This window comes from Bison bison, unplaced genomic scaffold (genome assembly GCF_000754665.1).
Source record: "Bison bison bison isolate TAMUID 2011002044 unplaced genomic scaffold, Bison_UMD1.0 scf7180017864342, whole genome shotgun sequence".
In the NCBI taxonomy this organism is placed as follows: Eukaryota; Metazoa; Chordata; class Mammalia; order Artiodactyla; family Bovidae; genus Bison; species Bison bison.
Window position 1 is genome coordinate 329477 of NW_011494914.1, and position 13074 is coordinate 342550.

Genomic DNA, 13074 nt, shown 5'->3' on the forward strand with positions numbered 1-13074 from the left:
AAAGCCAGGTCATCGAAGGCGGGCGGGCAGGCCAGGCGAGGTCTGGGGGACGGTGCCCAGGAAAGGAAATTCTTTTGGAGAGCTAAAGGCTGACTCTTTTTTCTTTTTTTGTAACTCAGGGAGGCAGACTAGAAAGAGTAAGTAGCAGAGGAGCGGGGGCAGGAGGATGCACACCCTTTGCTGCAGGCGCCAGGCCACCGGGGAGCCTAGAGGGGGAGCCAGAACCTTTGCGTCGCATCCTCTGTCCCTCCTCCCTGCTTCCTTCCCAGCTTCAGAAATCACAGTTGGTTGTTGGCATTAAGAATGTTAGACTCTGCTTTTGTATTTTGTTTTTCCTTCAAATGAACCTTGGGGAATAAAAATCACTAAAAATTCTATCATTAAAACAGAACACGTGAGGGTGTATGGTTCTGTACCTCACTTTTCAGTGGAGCAGATAACCTCCCTTTAAAAAAAACAGTCTCATCTGTGAATTATGGGAATCTTATATTACTGGATTCTTAGGACATAGTATGTTTTTTGATTCATGGTTTTGTAAAAAAAAAAAAAAACTTTTTTTTTAAGCAGTGAGAATACATGTTTTTTTCCACATGTGTGGCCTGAATTTCTCCCAAATTTAGACTATGCCAAAAAATGATGATGCCACGGGGGAATTTTAAAGTAAAGAACGAAAGAAAAAAAGATTAAAAAGATTAATATGGTCCGTATTTACAATCTGACATAATGGTTGCAAGATGTGGATATGTTATATAAACGCTTTAAAAATACACAGTTGGCTCTTGTGTAAAGGGCTTCCCTAGTGGCTTAGCTGATAAACAATCTGTCGGCAATGCAGGAGACCTGGGTTCGATCTCTGGGTTGGGAAGATTCCCTGCAGAAGGGAAAGGCTACCCACTCCTGTATTCTGGCCTGGAGAATTCCAGGGCTGTATGTATAGTCCATGGGGTTGCAAAGAATCAGACACTTGACTGAGCGACTTTCACTTCACTTCTCACGTAAAAGAGGTTTTAGAGCACGCTGTGGGAAGCCTGTGGTTGGGGTAGGGTCAGCACTTGTCAGAGGCACTGAGTCCACCCTTGGCCCAGCCCCAGCCCCAGCCCCTTCCCTTCCTGTCTCTTCCTTCCCTCACTCCTCATCTGCTTCTTCCATCACTTACCAGGTCTCCCATCTTCCAAACCGGGATGATGATACCATTTAGAGTAGCTGTAAATATTTAAGAAGGGATGAATGGAAAGCCATGCAAAAGCACTCTTTGATGAAATGTAGAATCGAAGTTTTGTTATGAAACTTTTTTTCATTCAAAAATGACCTACGATCCAACTGCCCAGATTACTCCTATTGACACTGGGAAAAAAAAAAAAAATTAACAGTGTTAAAAGCAAGTACTCTCTAAGTCTCACAGAACAGAAAGCTGTAAACGGAAAACAAAACAGCAGCCTTTTCCCCTAAATGCCTGCAGTGTGTTTTCCCATGGGCGCCACCATGACGAGCTTCTTTGAATGTCCTTCCAGAACCTGTTTGTCTCTGCGCCCAGGCAGCTCTCTGATGGGCACTGAGATGTGCCCAGACCCCTTTAGTGCTCTCCCGAAGACCCTGCCCTCAACTGGCAGGCGCAGCTTGGCAGCCGTTTCTGTCTATTAAATGCTGATATGTATGCTCTTCATAAAATGATTCACCTGTGTTTTAGAAAGAGTAGGGACGAGATAGGTAGCCATGAAATGAGGTAAGTTGTGGTGTGTCCAGGATGCTGTGTGCCCACGCCAGAGAAAAATCTAATACATTCACGTCACCTGTAGAGGACGCTCCACTAGAACATAAGATCCATCCGGACTTGACACCCCGCCGAGGCGCGTCCGGGTGCTGGTTAACTCTGCTGAGTTACAAGCAGGTGTGTGTGTGCGTGCACGGAGGTGCGGCCTGAGTGTACCGCGGGGCTCTGTGTGCATCCCCGGATCTCCAGGGGCTCCAGCCTCCGAGCATCTCTGCCCTTCAGCCGGACCTCCAGGCGCTTCTCCAGCGCTGCTTCCCCTGTGCCGTAAAGGACTTCCTTGTACCCTTATTCTCATCTCTCCCATCCATCACAGTGCTACAAAAGCTCCAAGGACCAGCAACCCCAGATGGAGCTGCCGCTGCAAGGCTGCAACATCACCTACATCCCGAAGGACAGCAAGAAGAAGAAGCACGAACTGAAAATCACCCAGCAGGGCACAGACCCGCTTGTCCTCGCCGTCCAGAGCAAGGAGCAGGCCGAGCAGTGGCTGAAGGTAACTTGTTGTTGCTCTTGTTTCTGAGCCAGTTTCCTTCCCAAACCTCTTCCTGAGATCTGTTTGTTTAATGTGCATTTTTTTATGCACACACGGGCAAACAGTGGATTAACCTGTCTTTGATGTCTTGAATATTCTGATTACTTTGAGGTTAATCATTTTAAATTTTGTCTTCAAAAGGGCATTCTGCCTCCTGTTTGCAATCTACTTCTAGAACTTTCTCTTTTGGCTTGATTTTATCGTTTTGCTTTGTCATGTCCAAAGTGAAGTGTTAGTTGCTCAGAGCCTTTACCGTCTGAGCCACCAGGGAAGCCCATCGTGTCTAGATGTAGTTTTTTTTTTTTCCCTGCTCAGCTTTCCCTGGGCCTTTTAAATCTGTGGATTTAAGTTTTTTTTAAAGTTTTTTCTGAGTTTTGGGAAAAGTTTTCGGCCATTTCCCTTTAAATATAACTGCCCCATTCCCTTCCCTCTCCCAAATAATTTAAACATATGTTAGACTTTTCCACTATTTTCTACTTTTATCTTCTCTTTTCGTTTATCCTTAGTTTCCCTCTTTAGTCGTGTTCATTTTTTTCTTGTTACTTTCCAGATCACTGCTTCTGTCTGCAGCTGTATCTAATCTGCTAATAAGTTTGCTCTTGTTGACTGGGTTCTTTATTTTGTCTATGGTAGTTTTCAGTTCTGGAATTTCTAGTTGTTTCCTTTTAGGAACTTTTGTTTGCCTTTTCTCTCTATGACAAGCACATACAGGCATGCTTCTTTTGACTGTGGTTTCGGTTGAGTTTGGACCTGGGTCTGTAACCTACGGTTCCTTTTCTTGTGTATGTCATTTTATCTTCTTGTCAGGGTATCTGATGATCATGCTGGTCATTATATTAACATTTGGAAAAAAAATATTGTAGTACGTTTTGATGTCAGCTCTGCTGAAGTATAATTCAAATATCCTATAGTTCATCCTTTTAAAGTATGAATCATTGGTTTTCAGTTGACTCCTTGAGTTGTGCGGCTATCAACATCATCTAATTTCAGAACGTTTTCATCAGCCCAAAGAGAAACACTGTCCTTACTGTGTTAGCAGTCACTTCCCCCAGCCCCAGCCCCAGCCAACTACTCATCCGCTCTCCGTCCCTATAGATTTGCCTGTTCTCAGCATTTCCTGTAAACACACTCATGCGATATGTACCGTTTTGCGGCTGTCTTCCTTACTCAGCATGATGTTTTTAGATTCATCCACGTTGTATCTGTATCACTCTGTCTTTCCTTCTTAACGCTTTTTGTGTCTTTTCTAAGAAACCATTGTTTAATCCAAGGCCTGAAAGATTTATAACTACATTTTCCTCTAATAGTTTTGTAGTGTTAGCTTTTAAATTTAGTCTGTGATCCATTTTGCTTTCATCTTTGGTTACAGTGTGAAGGAGGGCTTTAGTCTCACGCTTTTTCTTGTGGCATCCAGTTGTCCCTCTAGAAATAATTGGATTCTTAGCACAGTGGCTTCATTTCTTGGAGAGCATTTTCATTTGCCTATGGCACAAGCTTTGCTAGGCACTAGGTCTCCAAAAGCAGTTTAATCTAATTTCAGAGCTTGAGATTCTTCAGAGCCCTCCAGATGACCTGAAGTCAGGCTGCAGTCCATTAAAGGGCAGGCTTATATTTATTTTAGTCTTACTCCAGCTCCTAATCTTGGGGTCCTACTCTTAAAGGTAGGGCTCCCCAGGTGACTCAGTGGTAAAGAATCCACCTGCCAAGGCAAGAGACGCAGGTTTGATCCCTGGATTGGGAAGATCCACTGGAGAAGGAAATGGCAGCCCACTCCAGTCTTCTTGCCTAAGAAATCCCAAGGACAGAGGAGCCTGACAGTCCGTGGGGTCACAAAAGAGTCAGACGTGGCTTAGCAACTAAACAACAACTAAAGTGTGGGGTTTCGCCAGGGACCTGTCCTTTCTGTGCCCCAGACCCAAGCTTTTGGTTCCCGCTCCTCCAGAACTGTCAGAGTTCTAGCTGGCTCCTCAGCTACCTCCTCTGGGGAGGAGCAAAGGCAGTCCTAGCTGCTGGCCTGCCTCGCAGTATTTCCATCTACCTCTGGATCACGGCCGGGTGATTCCACACTGTGCTCATAGCTGTTCTCTGCTTTTAGGAAGAGGCTGTGTGTATTTCATCTGCTTTCCTGACGGTCTTTACCGGGGGTTGGTCCACACCTTCGAGTCCGTCACTGCCTGATAGTACTTGCTATGAAGAAAAGGACTGGGGCGGGCTGGGAAAGCTTGATGAGACAGTTTATAACGCGGCTTTTGTAATAAGATGCCAGCGCCCATTAAACCCAGAGCCCTACTTCCCTCTCCTCCCCTGGAAAAGCATAAGGCCAGACTCTGCAATGACAACAGTGATCATTTCTGCTGGGGCAGAGCACATAGATGTGGCTTTTCGCATGTCTGTAATTTGGGAGATGGAGCAGAGCATTTGTTTTTTTTAATGGGAGTCCTGTGATCGAGAGTTCCGGCTGCTGAGTTTGCTTCGCCTTCCAGACACAGAACCTCATATGTCACGTGTCAACCCCTGCTGTTACCAAAGTACTTTTCCATCGTCAACAAAGCTGCCCAAAAAGGTTGTTACTATTAGCCATTTCATTTTACAGGTGAGGTACTGAGTCCCAGATCGACACAATGGCACACCAGTCAAGCTGTGATGGAGCCAGGAGTGGACTTTAGAATTTCCTGACTTCATGTTCATCTTCATTCTGCTGGGCCGTCTGACAATTTGCCATTTTCTTTTTTTATTCCTGACTTCCGGGTTCTTAGCACCATTCCTTCATTAAGGAGGGAAAGAATGAGGAAATAGATGAAAAGCCTAATTTTGATTCTGTTTTCTTCACCTGGTTACTGTATCTGGCCTTCTGCATCTCTTTGTTTACCTGTTTCTTGGGGGAGAACCGAGAAAGGACGCTCTGAAACCCAGGCTTTCTTCTTTTCACTCTGTTCTCACAGTTTGTTGACTATTTAATGCGCACCGAGTCGTAGCTCCCTTCTTAGTCACACTGGTCTGGTGTGAAATCGTGTAGAGTTCACTGGGTTTTACTACTTCATCGGGAAATAATATTGAGCTGACAGTGCTGCTCACAAACACGCAACTAAAGACAAAACTTTTTAAGAAGTCAGGTGCTAACGGAGTGAAACAATCCTACATCTATGTCAGCAAAGTGAAATACAGTTCAGGGGCACTTAGCCAACGGCAGTGATGACTCTGTCAGTGGAAGTTGCATTGCAAGGACTTTTTAGCATTTGCTCATGTTTCTTTAGAAAGAAGTAAACACGTGGTAACTTACCTTTTCCTGAAGGGTTTACCTTAATTACTCCATTTAATGTTGTGCTTCCCTCTCATTGCGTGTTATAATACAGGAACCTACGAAGTCTTGATTAGAAATGAAAGTCAGATGACAAAACTAGTTTTAAGCAGATACAAAATTTGAATTTTTTAAAACCAGCAGCGATCTGGGATGGAGAAGGCGAGGGCAACCCACTCCAGTATTCTTGCCTGGAGAATCCCAGGGACGTGGGAGCCTGGTGGGCTGCCGTCTATGGGGTCGCACAGAGTCGGACACGACTGAAGCAACTTAGCAGCAGCCATCCGGGATGTTTTAGTTTAGTTTCATCCAGATATTGTCTTTAGATTGGCTGCCTTTTCAGAATCATCTGGAATTTATTTATTTATTTATTTTATTATTATTATTTTTTTATCAATCTTCTCTGAAGTAAAGGAAGTGGCCTTTGGATTGTCAGATCATCAAAAGCAACCGTAGCAAAGCATCCACTACCTGGGGGTCAGACCAAGGCCTCACTGCATATGTGACATACTTTTTCATGGGATGTAGATGGCATTAAGAGATGCAGTTTTCACCCACCGTTCTTAAATCATCTGGAATTTAAAACAGAGATTTCTAATGATTTTGGTGCCTAAGAATGTTTTTTTTTTAGTTTATGTCGTCAACCTTTTTAAGATCCCCAAAGCCACCAGTATATTTGAAACATGCCTCCCCTATTAATTCTCTCTCCCTCTTCCAAGATAACTTTTATCTAGAATTTGGTCTTTATTATTATTATCTAGGTATGCTTTAGGAATACTTTTTACTTACACATGTATATACTCATAAACAAGGGGCAATATTCTTTTTCACGTGTAAACTTTCTGCGTAAATGGCTCCAGCCTGCACGTGTCTCTCCGCCAGCTTTCTTCTCTCAGCTGTTTGTTTGCACACTCTCGCTATCTTGGGCCGTGTTCAGTGCGTGTTCTCATGCGTGTCCCCTGGCCTGGGTGTCCTGGTTTCTCCAGGATGGGGACCATCTATTGGAATTGCTGCGTTTGGCATGTGCTTGTCTTCACCGTTACTGGAGCTGGGCAGGTTGTTTTCCAGGCTCCTGTGTGTAACTGAGCCTCCTCCAGCGATGTGTGAGAGGAGTCATTTCGTGTGTGTCCTTTCAGAGTTTCCTTGTCCGTATGCAAGCAAGTAGAAATGCAGATTTCAGTTCCCATCCTCCCACCCTCATAAAAAGGGTGTATTCCACACCTAGTCTTTTTTCCCCCCTAAATAATTTTGAGATTTTTTTCCAAATTAAAGAATAGAACACTTCCTTTTTTCTCTCTTACACTACATAGCATTTCACTTTATAAACAGAATATGCTTAAAAAAAATCTGCCTCCTATTTATGGATATTGGATTGTTGTCATCTTTTGATGTGACAGAGTTCTGTAATATTTATCCTGTGTCCACAGCATCTCACACCTCTGCTAGTCTGTAGGCTAAATTTCCAAAGAGAATAATTATTTGTATGAAGGTTACAAGCATTTGTAATTTTGAGATATAGATGAACCACTCTTCATAGGAGGTTTACCGGTTCAGCTTCCCACAAACAGTACGTGTGTGCCTCTTTCCCCACTGTCTTGCCAGCAGAGCATGTTACCAGCCTTTGAATTTTTGCCAGCCTGGGAGGGGAAAATGATATCTCATCTACTTTTAATCTGCATTTATTGTCTTATGAATGGCATGGAGCATCTTTTTGTAGAGTTTAAGAGCCTACGGCTGTGTTACGGTTTCTGTGAACTGTTTATGTCCTTGGGCCTCTTTGTAGATATCCTGCTCAGAAATCTCTTTTTAAGGAAACTCCCGATTCCAGAGGCCAAGCCAGGTTTGGTAGCCACAGCTCTAGCTCAGCCTGCTACTTGGATAGAAGTTCTCAAGGAAGAAGCAGGGTTTGAGAGCACAAGTAAGCTCTCAGTCAGGTAGGCTGTGAAGGTAAATAGCATACCATAGCCATTTTCCCAAAGTTTTATTTGGTTCTTATAATTGCTTCTGAAATTCATCATAATAAATATAGAAAAGGCAGGAGGGAGAAGGGGGTGAGCTAGTCCTGCGTAGAGAGCGTGTCACTAGAGGGCTGACTGGAGCCTGACCCGGAATTGTGATCTCAGCTCCAGAAGCCTCTTGCTGAATGTCTCAGATGAGCTACTTGACTTCTCAAAACATAGAGTTTTCTCCTCTATGAAATGAGAGGGGTGGAAAGGAGTATTTCCTTTTGGAGTTGTGGTGAGGATACAGCCATATGAAAATGAAAGTGTTAGTCTGACTCTTTGTGACCCCATGGACTATAGCCTCTGTCCATGGAATTCTCCAGGCAAGCACACTGGAGTAGCTTGCCATTCCCTTCTCCAGGGGATCTTCTCAATCCAGGGATTGAACCCCAGGTCTCTTGCATTGCAGGCAGATTCTTTACTGTCTGAGCCACCAGCATTAAGACCTAAAGCATTTAGAAGAGCACCTCGCCTGTATGAGCACGTATGTACATGCGAGCTGCTATTGGTGGTGATGTTAATCAATTTACAAGCTCCTGCTGACGTCAGGTTGGAAGTCAGGATGACAGAGGATGTTTTCCGAGGCCAGAGCTGCAAGCGTCCACCTCCCTTCCTTCTGCCCTCCTTTGTCCAGACCTGCAGGGAGGCCGGGAAGCACTATCGTCCCGTGTACCCTCAGACGGGACACCATGTGCCAATCATCTGCCACATCCCCTATTGCAAAATAAACTAATAAACATCCCAAACAGTCCTTAAATAGTTTATACCAAAGATAACTTTTTAAAAAATTTGCCTACTCTGGATCTGGGTTGCCGCGTGCAAGATCTTTTTTTAGCTGTGGCATGTGAACTCTGAATTGTGGCATGTGGGATCTAGTTCCCTGAGCAAGGATGGCCCCCTGTGTTGGGAGCATGAAGTCTTAGCCACTGGACCACCAGGGAAGCCCCCAGAGAGAATGTTCAGAGGAAGTTGTCTGCACTGTAGACACCACTGACCTTTTCTGATGAGAATCCGTGAGAGTTCTAGTGCTGACTTTGGTATACATTTGGTGTTAATTTCATCCACCCTTTTCTTGCTCTTTTCCCCCACTCCCTGCTGGGCAGCATTGTCCTGTTCTTACAGCATCTCCTGATCTCCGGCTGCTTTAGAGGAATATAGTTGAGAAGAGTTTTCACCATGATTTAATGTGCTATGAGAGTATCGTGGTTTTGCCAGAGTTCTCAAGGAGAATCACGACATGGTTTCTTGTATACGTCACCTCAGAGAACCCCGTCCTGTATGTCCTTTAACGAAGGTCTTTTGGACTTCCTGGTGGTCCAGTGGTTAAGACTACCTTCCAATGCAGTGGGTGTGGGTTCAATCCCTGGTCAGGAAGCTAAGATCATCCCACATGCCTTTCAGTCAAAAATCCAAAACAAGCAACAGACGCAATATTGTAAGAAATTCATTTGTTGTGGTTCAGTCTGTATGTCGTATCCAGCTTGTGACCCCATGGACTGCAGCACGCTGTGCTTTCCTGTCCCTCACAATCTCCCGGAGTTTGCCCAAGTTCGTGTCCATTGAATCGGTGATGCCATCCCACCATCTCATCCTCTGCTGCCCTCTTCTCTTTTTGCCTTCAGTCTTTCCCAGCATCAGTGTCTTTTCCAGTGAGTCAGCTGTTCACATCAATAGAGATTTAAAAAAATGAAAAGTAAAATAAAAAGTTGAAAAATGTAGCATTAAAAAAAATGGAAAAAAGAAAAGTCTTTTGTTCACCCAGGATCTCCCCTTTCTTTATTTCTTTTTGAGGTAGGGCCTCCGTGTTAGTGTCTTCATTTTCACTCTAAAGAAATTACTAAATTGCAGTTATTTCTAACAGAGCAGACCTTCCTAAAACAACTCCTTTCAGCTTTGACTGGAAACATCTTTATTTCACGTTAACTCTTTGTGGGAAGTTAGCCACCACTTGTATCGATTGTACCTTTGAGTGTGATGTGTCTTTTTTTCCTGTGACTTCTTTTAAGATTTGTTTGATCTTTGCTTTTTATCAGTTGACGATGATGTGTCTGGGTATAGCTCTATAGGTTTTTACCTTTCTCAGTGTCTGAGCTTTTTTCTTGTTCTGTGGGTTGAGGTCTTTCAGCAGCTTTGCACCGTTTGGGGCTATGTCTCTTCAAGTGTTTTTCTGCCTCATTTTTTTCTCTCCTCCTCTAGTATGTGTTAGGTCACTGGGAATAGCCCAGGGATTTTTGGATACTGTGTTCTATTCTCTTCATTCTCCCGTGTATTTTTGGGTGGTATTTAGCTTTACCTCTCCTCGAGTTTACCGGTCCTTTCCTCCTCTGTGTCTAGTGTGCTTTCAAGCCCATCTCATGAATTATTCTTTTGTAACGTCCCATTTTTCATTTCTAGCATTTTTCTTTAAAAAAAAATTAGTTTTCATCTCTCTTCTGAAATTCCCTATCTCTTCACACATGTTGTATACCTTTTTCATGATCTCTTTTGACTTCCTATCATAGTTATTTTAAAGTCTCTTGTAATTTTAATGTTTGATTCATCTCTAGGACTACTCGTATTGAATTTATCTCTTGACTTTACATCCTATTTCATGTGCTTTGTGTAAAAGAACAGCAGAGACGTAAGCAAATACTATTTCCTCCAGAAAGGGGTGTGTCCCTTCTCCTGTTAGCTGCTTGTAGGTGGGCTGCCTCAGTCCCACCTGCAGTGGTGGCAGATCTGGACTGGGCTGCAGCTTAACTTTGACTCACGTTGCTACTGTTGTCACATGTTTTCAGGGCTGGTTCTGGAGTGTGCCTCAGCGTGCCTCAGGTTCTGAGCTGTCGTGGGAGTCTGGAGCCCTCTGTGTGCTACAAACACAGGGCAGTGTTCTGGACTGCCCTGTTTTCCTTTTTGGCTTGACGAAGGCTAGCTCTTTGGTTTGCTGGGGTCTCCTCTCCGTTCTGCAGTTGGGCCTCTGGCCTCCCATGCCTTGGGAGGAATCTTTCTGTCCTGGTGTGTCTCTAGCTTTTGCAGGTTGGCTGCCTTGCACTCTGGGAGAGCCCAGGTCTCTCTGGAGGAGGGGATCGTCTTCACTGCTGCTGTGAAGCAGCTGCCTTGCACTTGGCCAAAGTTCCGTGTGTCTCGGGGGACATCCCTGAACTCAGCTTCTTTGGCTCTAGCCTTCTGGGCTGTTCTTACGCACTCAGTACAGAAGCAAGGGAAGGAAGTGGAGGTGGGTATAGACTTGTTCCGTCACTGCATCACCTTGAGTTTTAAACGGTTATGCCAGCCTTCATGTGGCTGCTGGCCCTTCCCTGGCGGCTCAGCTGGTAAAGAATCCGCCTGCGGTGCAGGAGACCTGGCTTCGATCCCTGGGTTGTGAAGATCCCCTGGAGGAAGGCATGGCAACCCACTCCAGTACTCTGAATCCCATGGACTGTATAGGCCATGGAGTCACAAAGAGTCAGACACGACTGAGCGACTTTCACTTCACTCAGTCATGTGGCTGCTAGAAATTTTCTGGTTTCTCCTCCACCTCCCTGTGGTAGGTCCCCTCCTCCTGCTGTTCTGCCATTTGTGAGGCAGCTGGGGTCACTTCCTTCTTAAGAAGGACTCTTCACTTTTGAGAACTTATCTCACTTAAGCTTCTTTGTATCCTTAATGCTTTAATGAATTAAAAAAATGCTACAATTTTTTTTAGGAAACATTATCCACACTGCTTTGTCAAACTGAGAGTGATGGCTTGTGTGCCTTTTTTGTGGCAACAGAGGTCAGGAGACCCTGTGCTGCGTTTTTATTCATCAATCTTGCCAGAAGTTTATCCATTTTATTAGTTCTTTCAGAAAAACCCCCAATTTTTCCACTGTTGATGTTTCTCTATGGTACTATTGCTTTCTATTTTATTAAGTTCTCTTCTTTCACTTTGTTTTGGCTTAATTTTCTACAATTATCCAAGTTTCTTGAATTGTATACTTAGATAATTAATTGTTATCCTTCATATATATATATATATATTTATTTAAAGCTACGCATTTCCTTCTAAGCACAATTTTAGCTACATCCTCTATTCTGATTTTTTTGTGTTTTTTATCATTTAATTTAAAATATTTTCTAATTTCTCTTGTGAGTCCCCTTTTTAGTAATGGTTTATTTGGGAATATATAGCTGAGCTTCCAAGTATTGAGTGATTTTTTAAAAAATTTATCTGATTGTTTTAAATTTCTAGTTTAATTCCACACTAGTCCCAGAACTTTATATGGTTTCACAAAGTAGACATTTTGTAGACTTGACTTACTGCTCAGCATGTGGTCAGTTTCGGTATGCATTCTTTGTCTGCTTGTAAGGGGCATGTATTATACATTTGCTGAGTGTACTCTTCTGTAGATGGTTATTTGATCAGTCATGAATTGTCATGTGAAGATCTCCTACATCCTTACTAATGTATTTTTTATGAGTTACTCCAAGGGAGAGATGTGGGAATATCTACCAGTTTGATTATGAATTTATCTATTTGTCTTTATTATTTCCTTAAGTTTTTGCTTAATATTTTTGAGGCTGTGTTCTTTGTTACATGCAGAATTTAAATGGCTGTATTTCAGTTCAGTTCAGTTCAGTCACTCAGTCGTGTCCGACTCTTTGTGACCCCATGAATCGCAGTACGCCAGGCCTCCCTGTCCATCACCAACTCCCGGAGTTCACCCAGACTCACGTCCATCGAGTCAGTGATGCCATCCAGCCATCTCATCCTCTGTCGTCCCCTTCTCCTCCTGCCCCCAATCCCTCCCAGCATCAGAGTCTTTTCCAATGAGTCAACTCTTCGCATGAGGTGGCCAAAGTACTGGAGTTTCAGCTTTAGCATCATTCCTTCCAAAGAAATCCCAGGGCTGATCTCCTTCAGAATGGACTGGTTGGATCTCCTTACAGTTCAAGGGACTCTCAAGAGTCTTCTCCAACACCACAGTTCAAAAGCATCAATTCTTTGACGCTCAGCCTTCTTCACAGTCCAACTCTCACATCCATACATGACCACAGGAAAAACCATAGCCTTGACTAGACGGACCTTTGTTGGCAAAGTAATGTCTCTGCTTTTGAATATGCTATCTAGGTTGGTCATAACTTTCCTTCCAAGGAGTAAGCGTCTTTTAATTTCATGGCTGCAGTCACCATCTGCAGTGATTTTGGAGCCCAAAAAAATAAAGTCTGACACTGTTTCCACTGTTTCCCCATCTATTTCCTATGAAGTGATGGGACCGGATGCCATGATCTTCGTTTTCTGAATGTTGAGCTTTAAGCCAACTTTTTCACTCTCCACTTTCACTTTCATCAAGAGGCTTTTTAGTTCCTCTTCACTTTCTGCCATTAGGGTGGTGTCATCTGCATATCTGAGGTTATTGATATTTCTCCCAGCAACCTTGATTCCAGCTTGTGTTTCTTCCACTCCAGCGTTTCTCATGATGTACTCTGCATATAAGTTAAATAAGCAGGGTGA

The 13074-nt window shown here is 43.7% G+C and overlaps 1 protein-coding gene across 1 annotated transcript in view; it reads left to right on the plus strand.

Annotated features, from left to right (window-relative positions):
* Nucleotides 1–13074, plus strand: part of AFAP1 (actin filament associated protein 1) — a 93729-nt gene that overhangs the window by 25955 nt on the left and 54700 nt on the right. The window contains exon 5 of the mRNA XM_010854528.1: nt 2085–2264. Within this exon, the coding sequence (XP_010852830.1) occupies nt 2085–2264 (180 nt within the window). The remainder of the gene's footprint in view (nt 1–2084; nt 2265–13074) is intronic.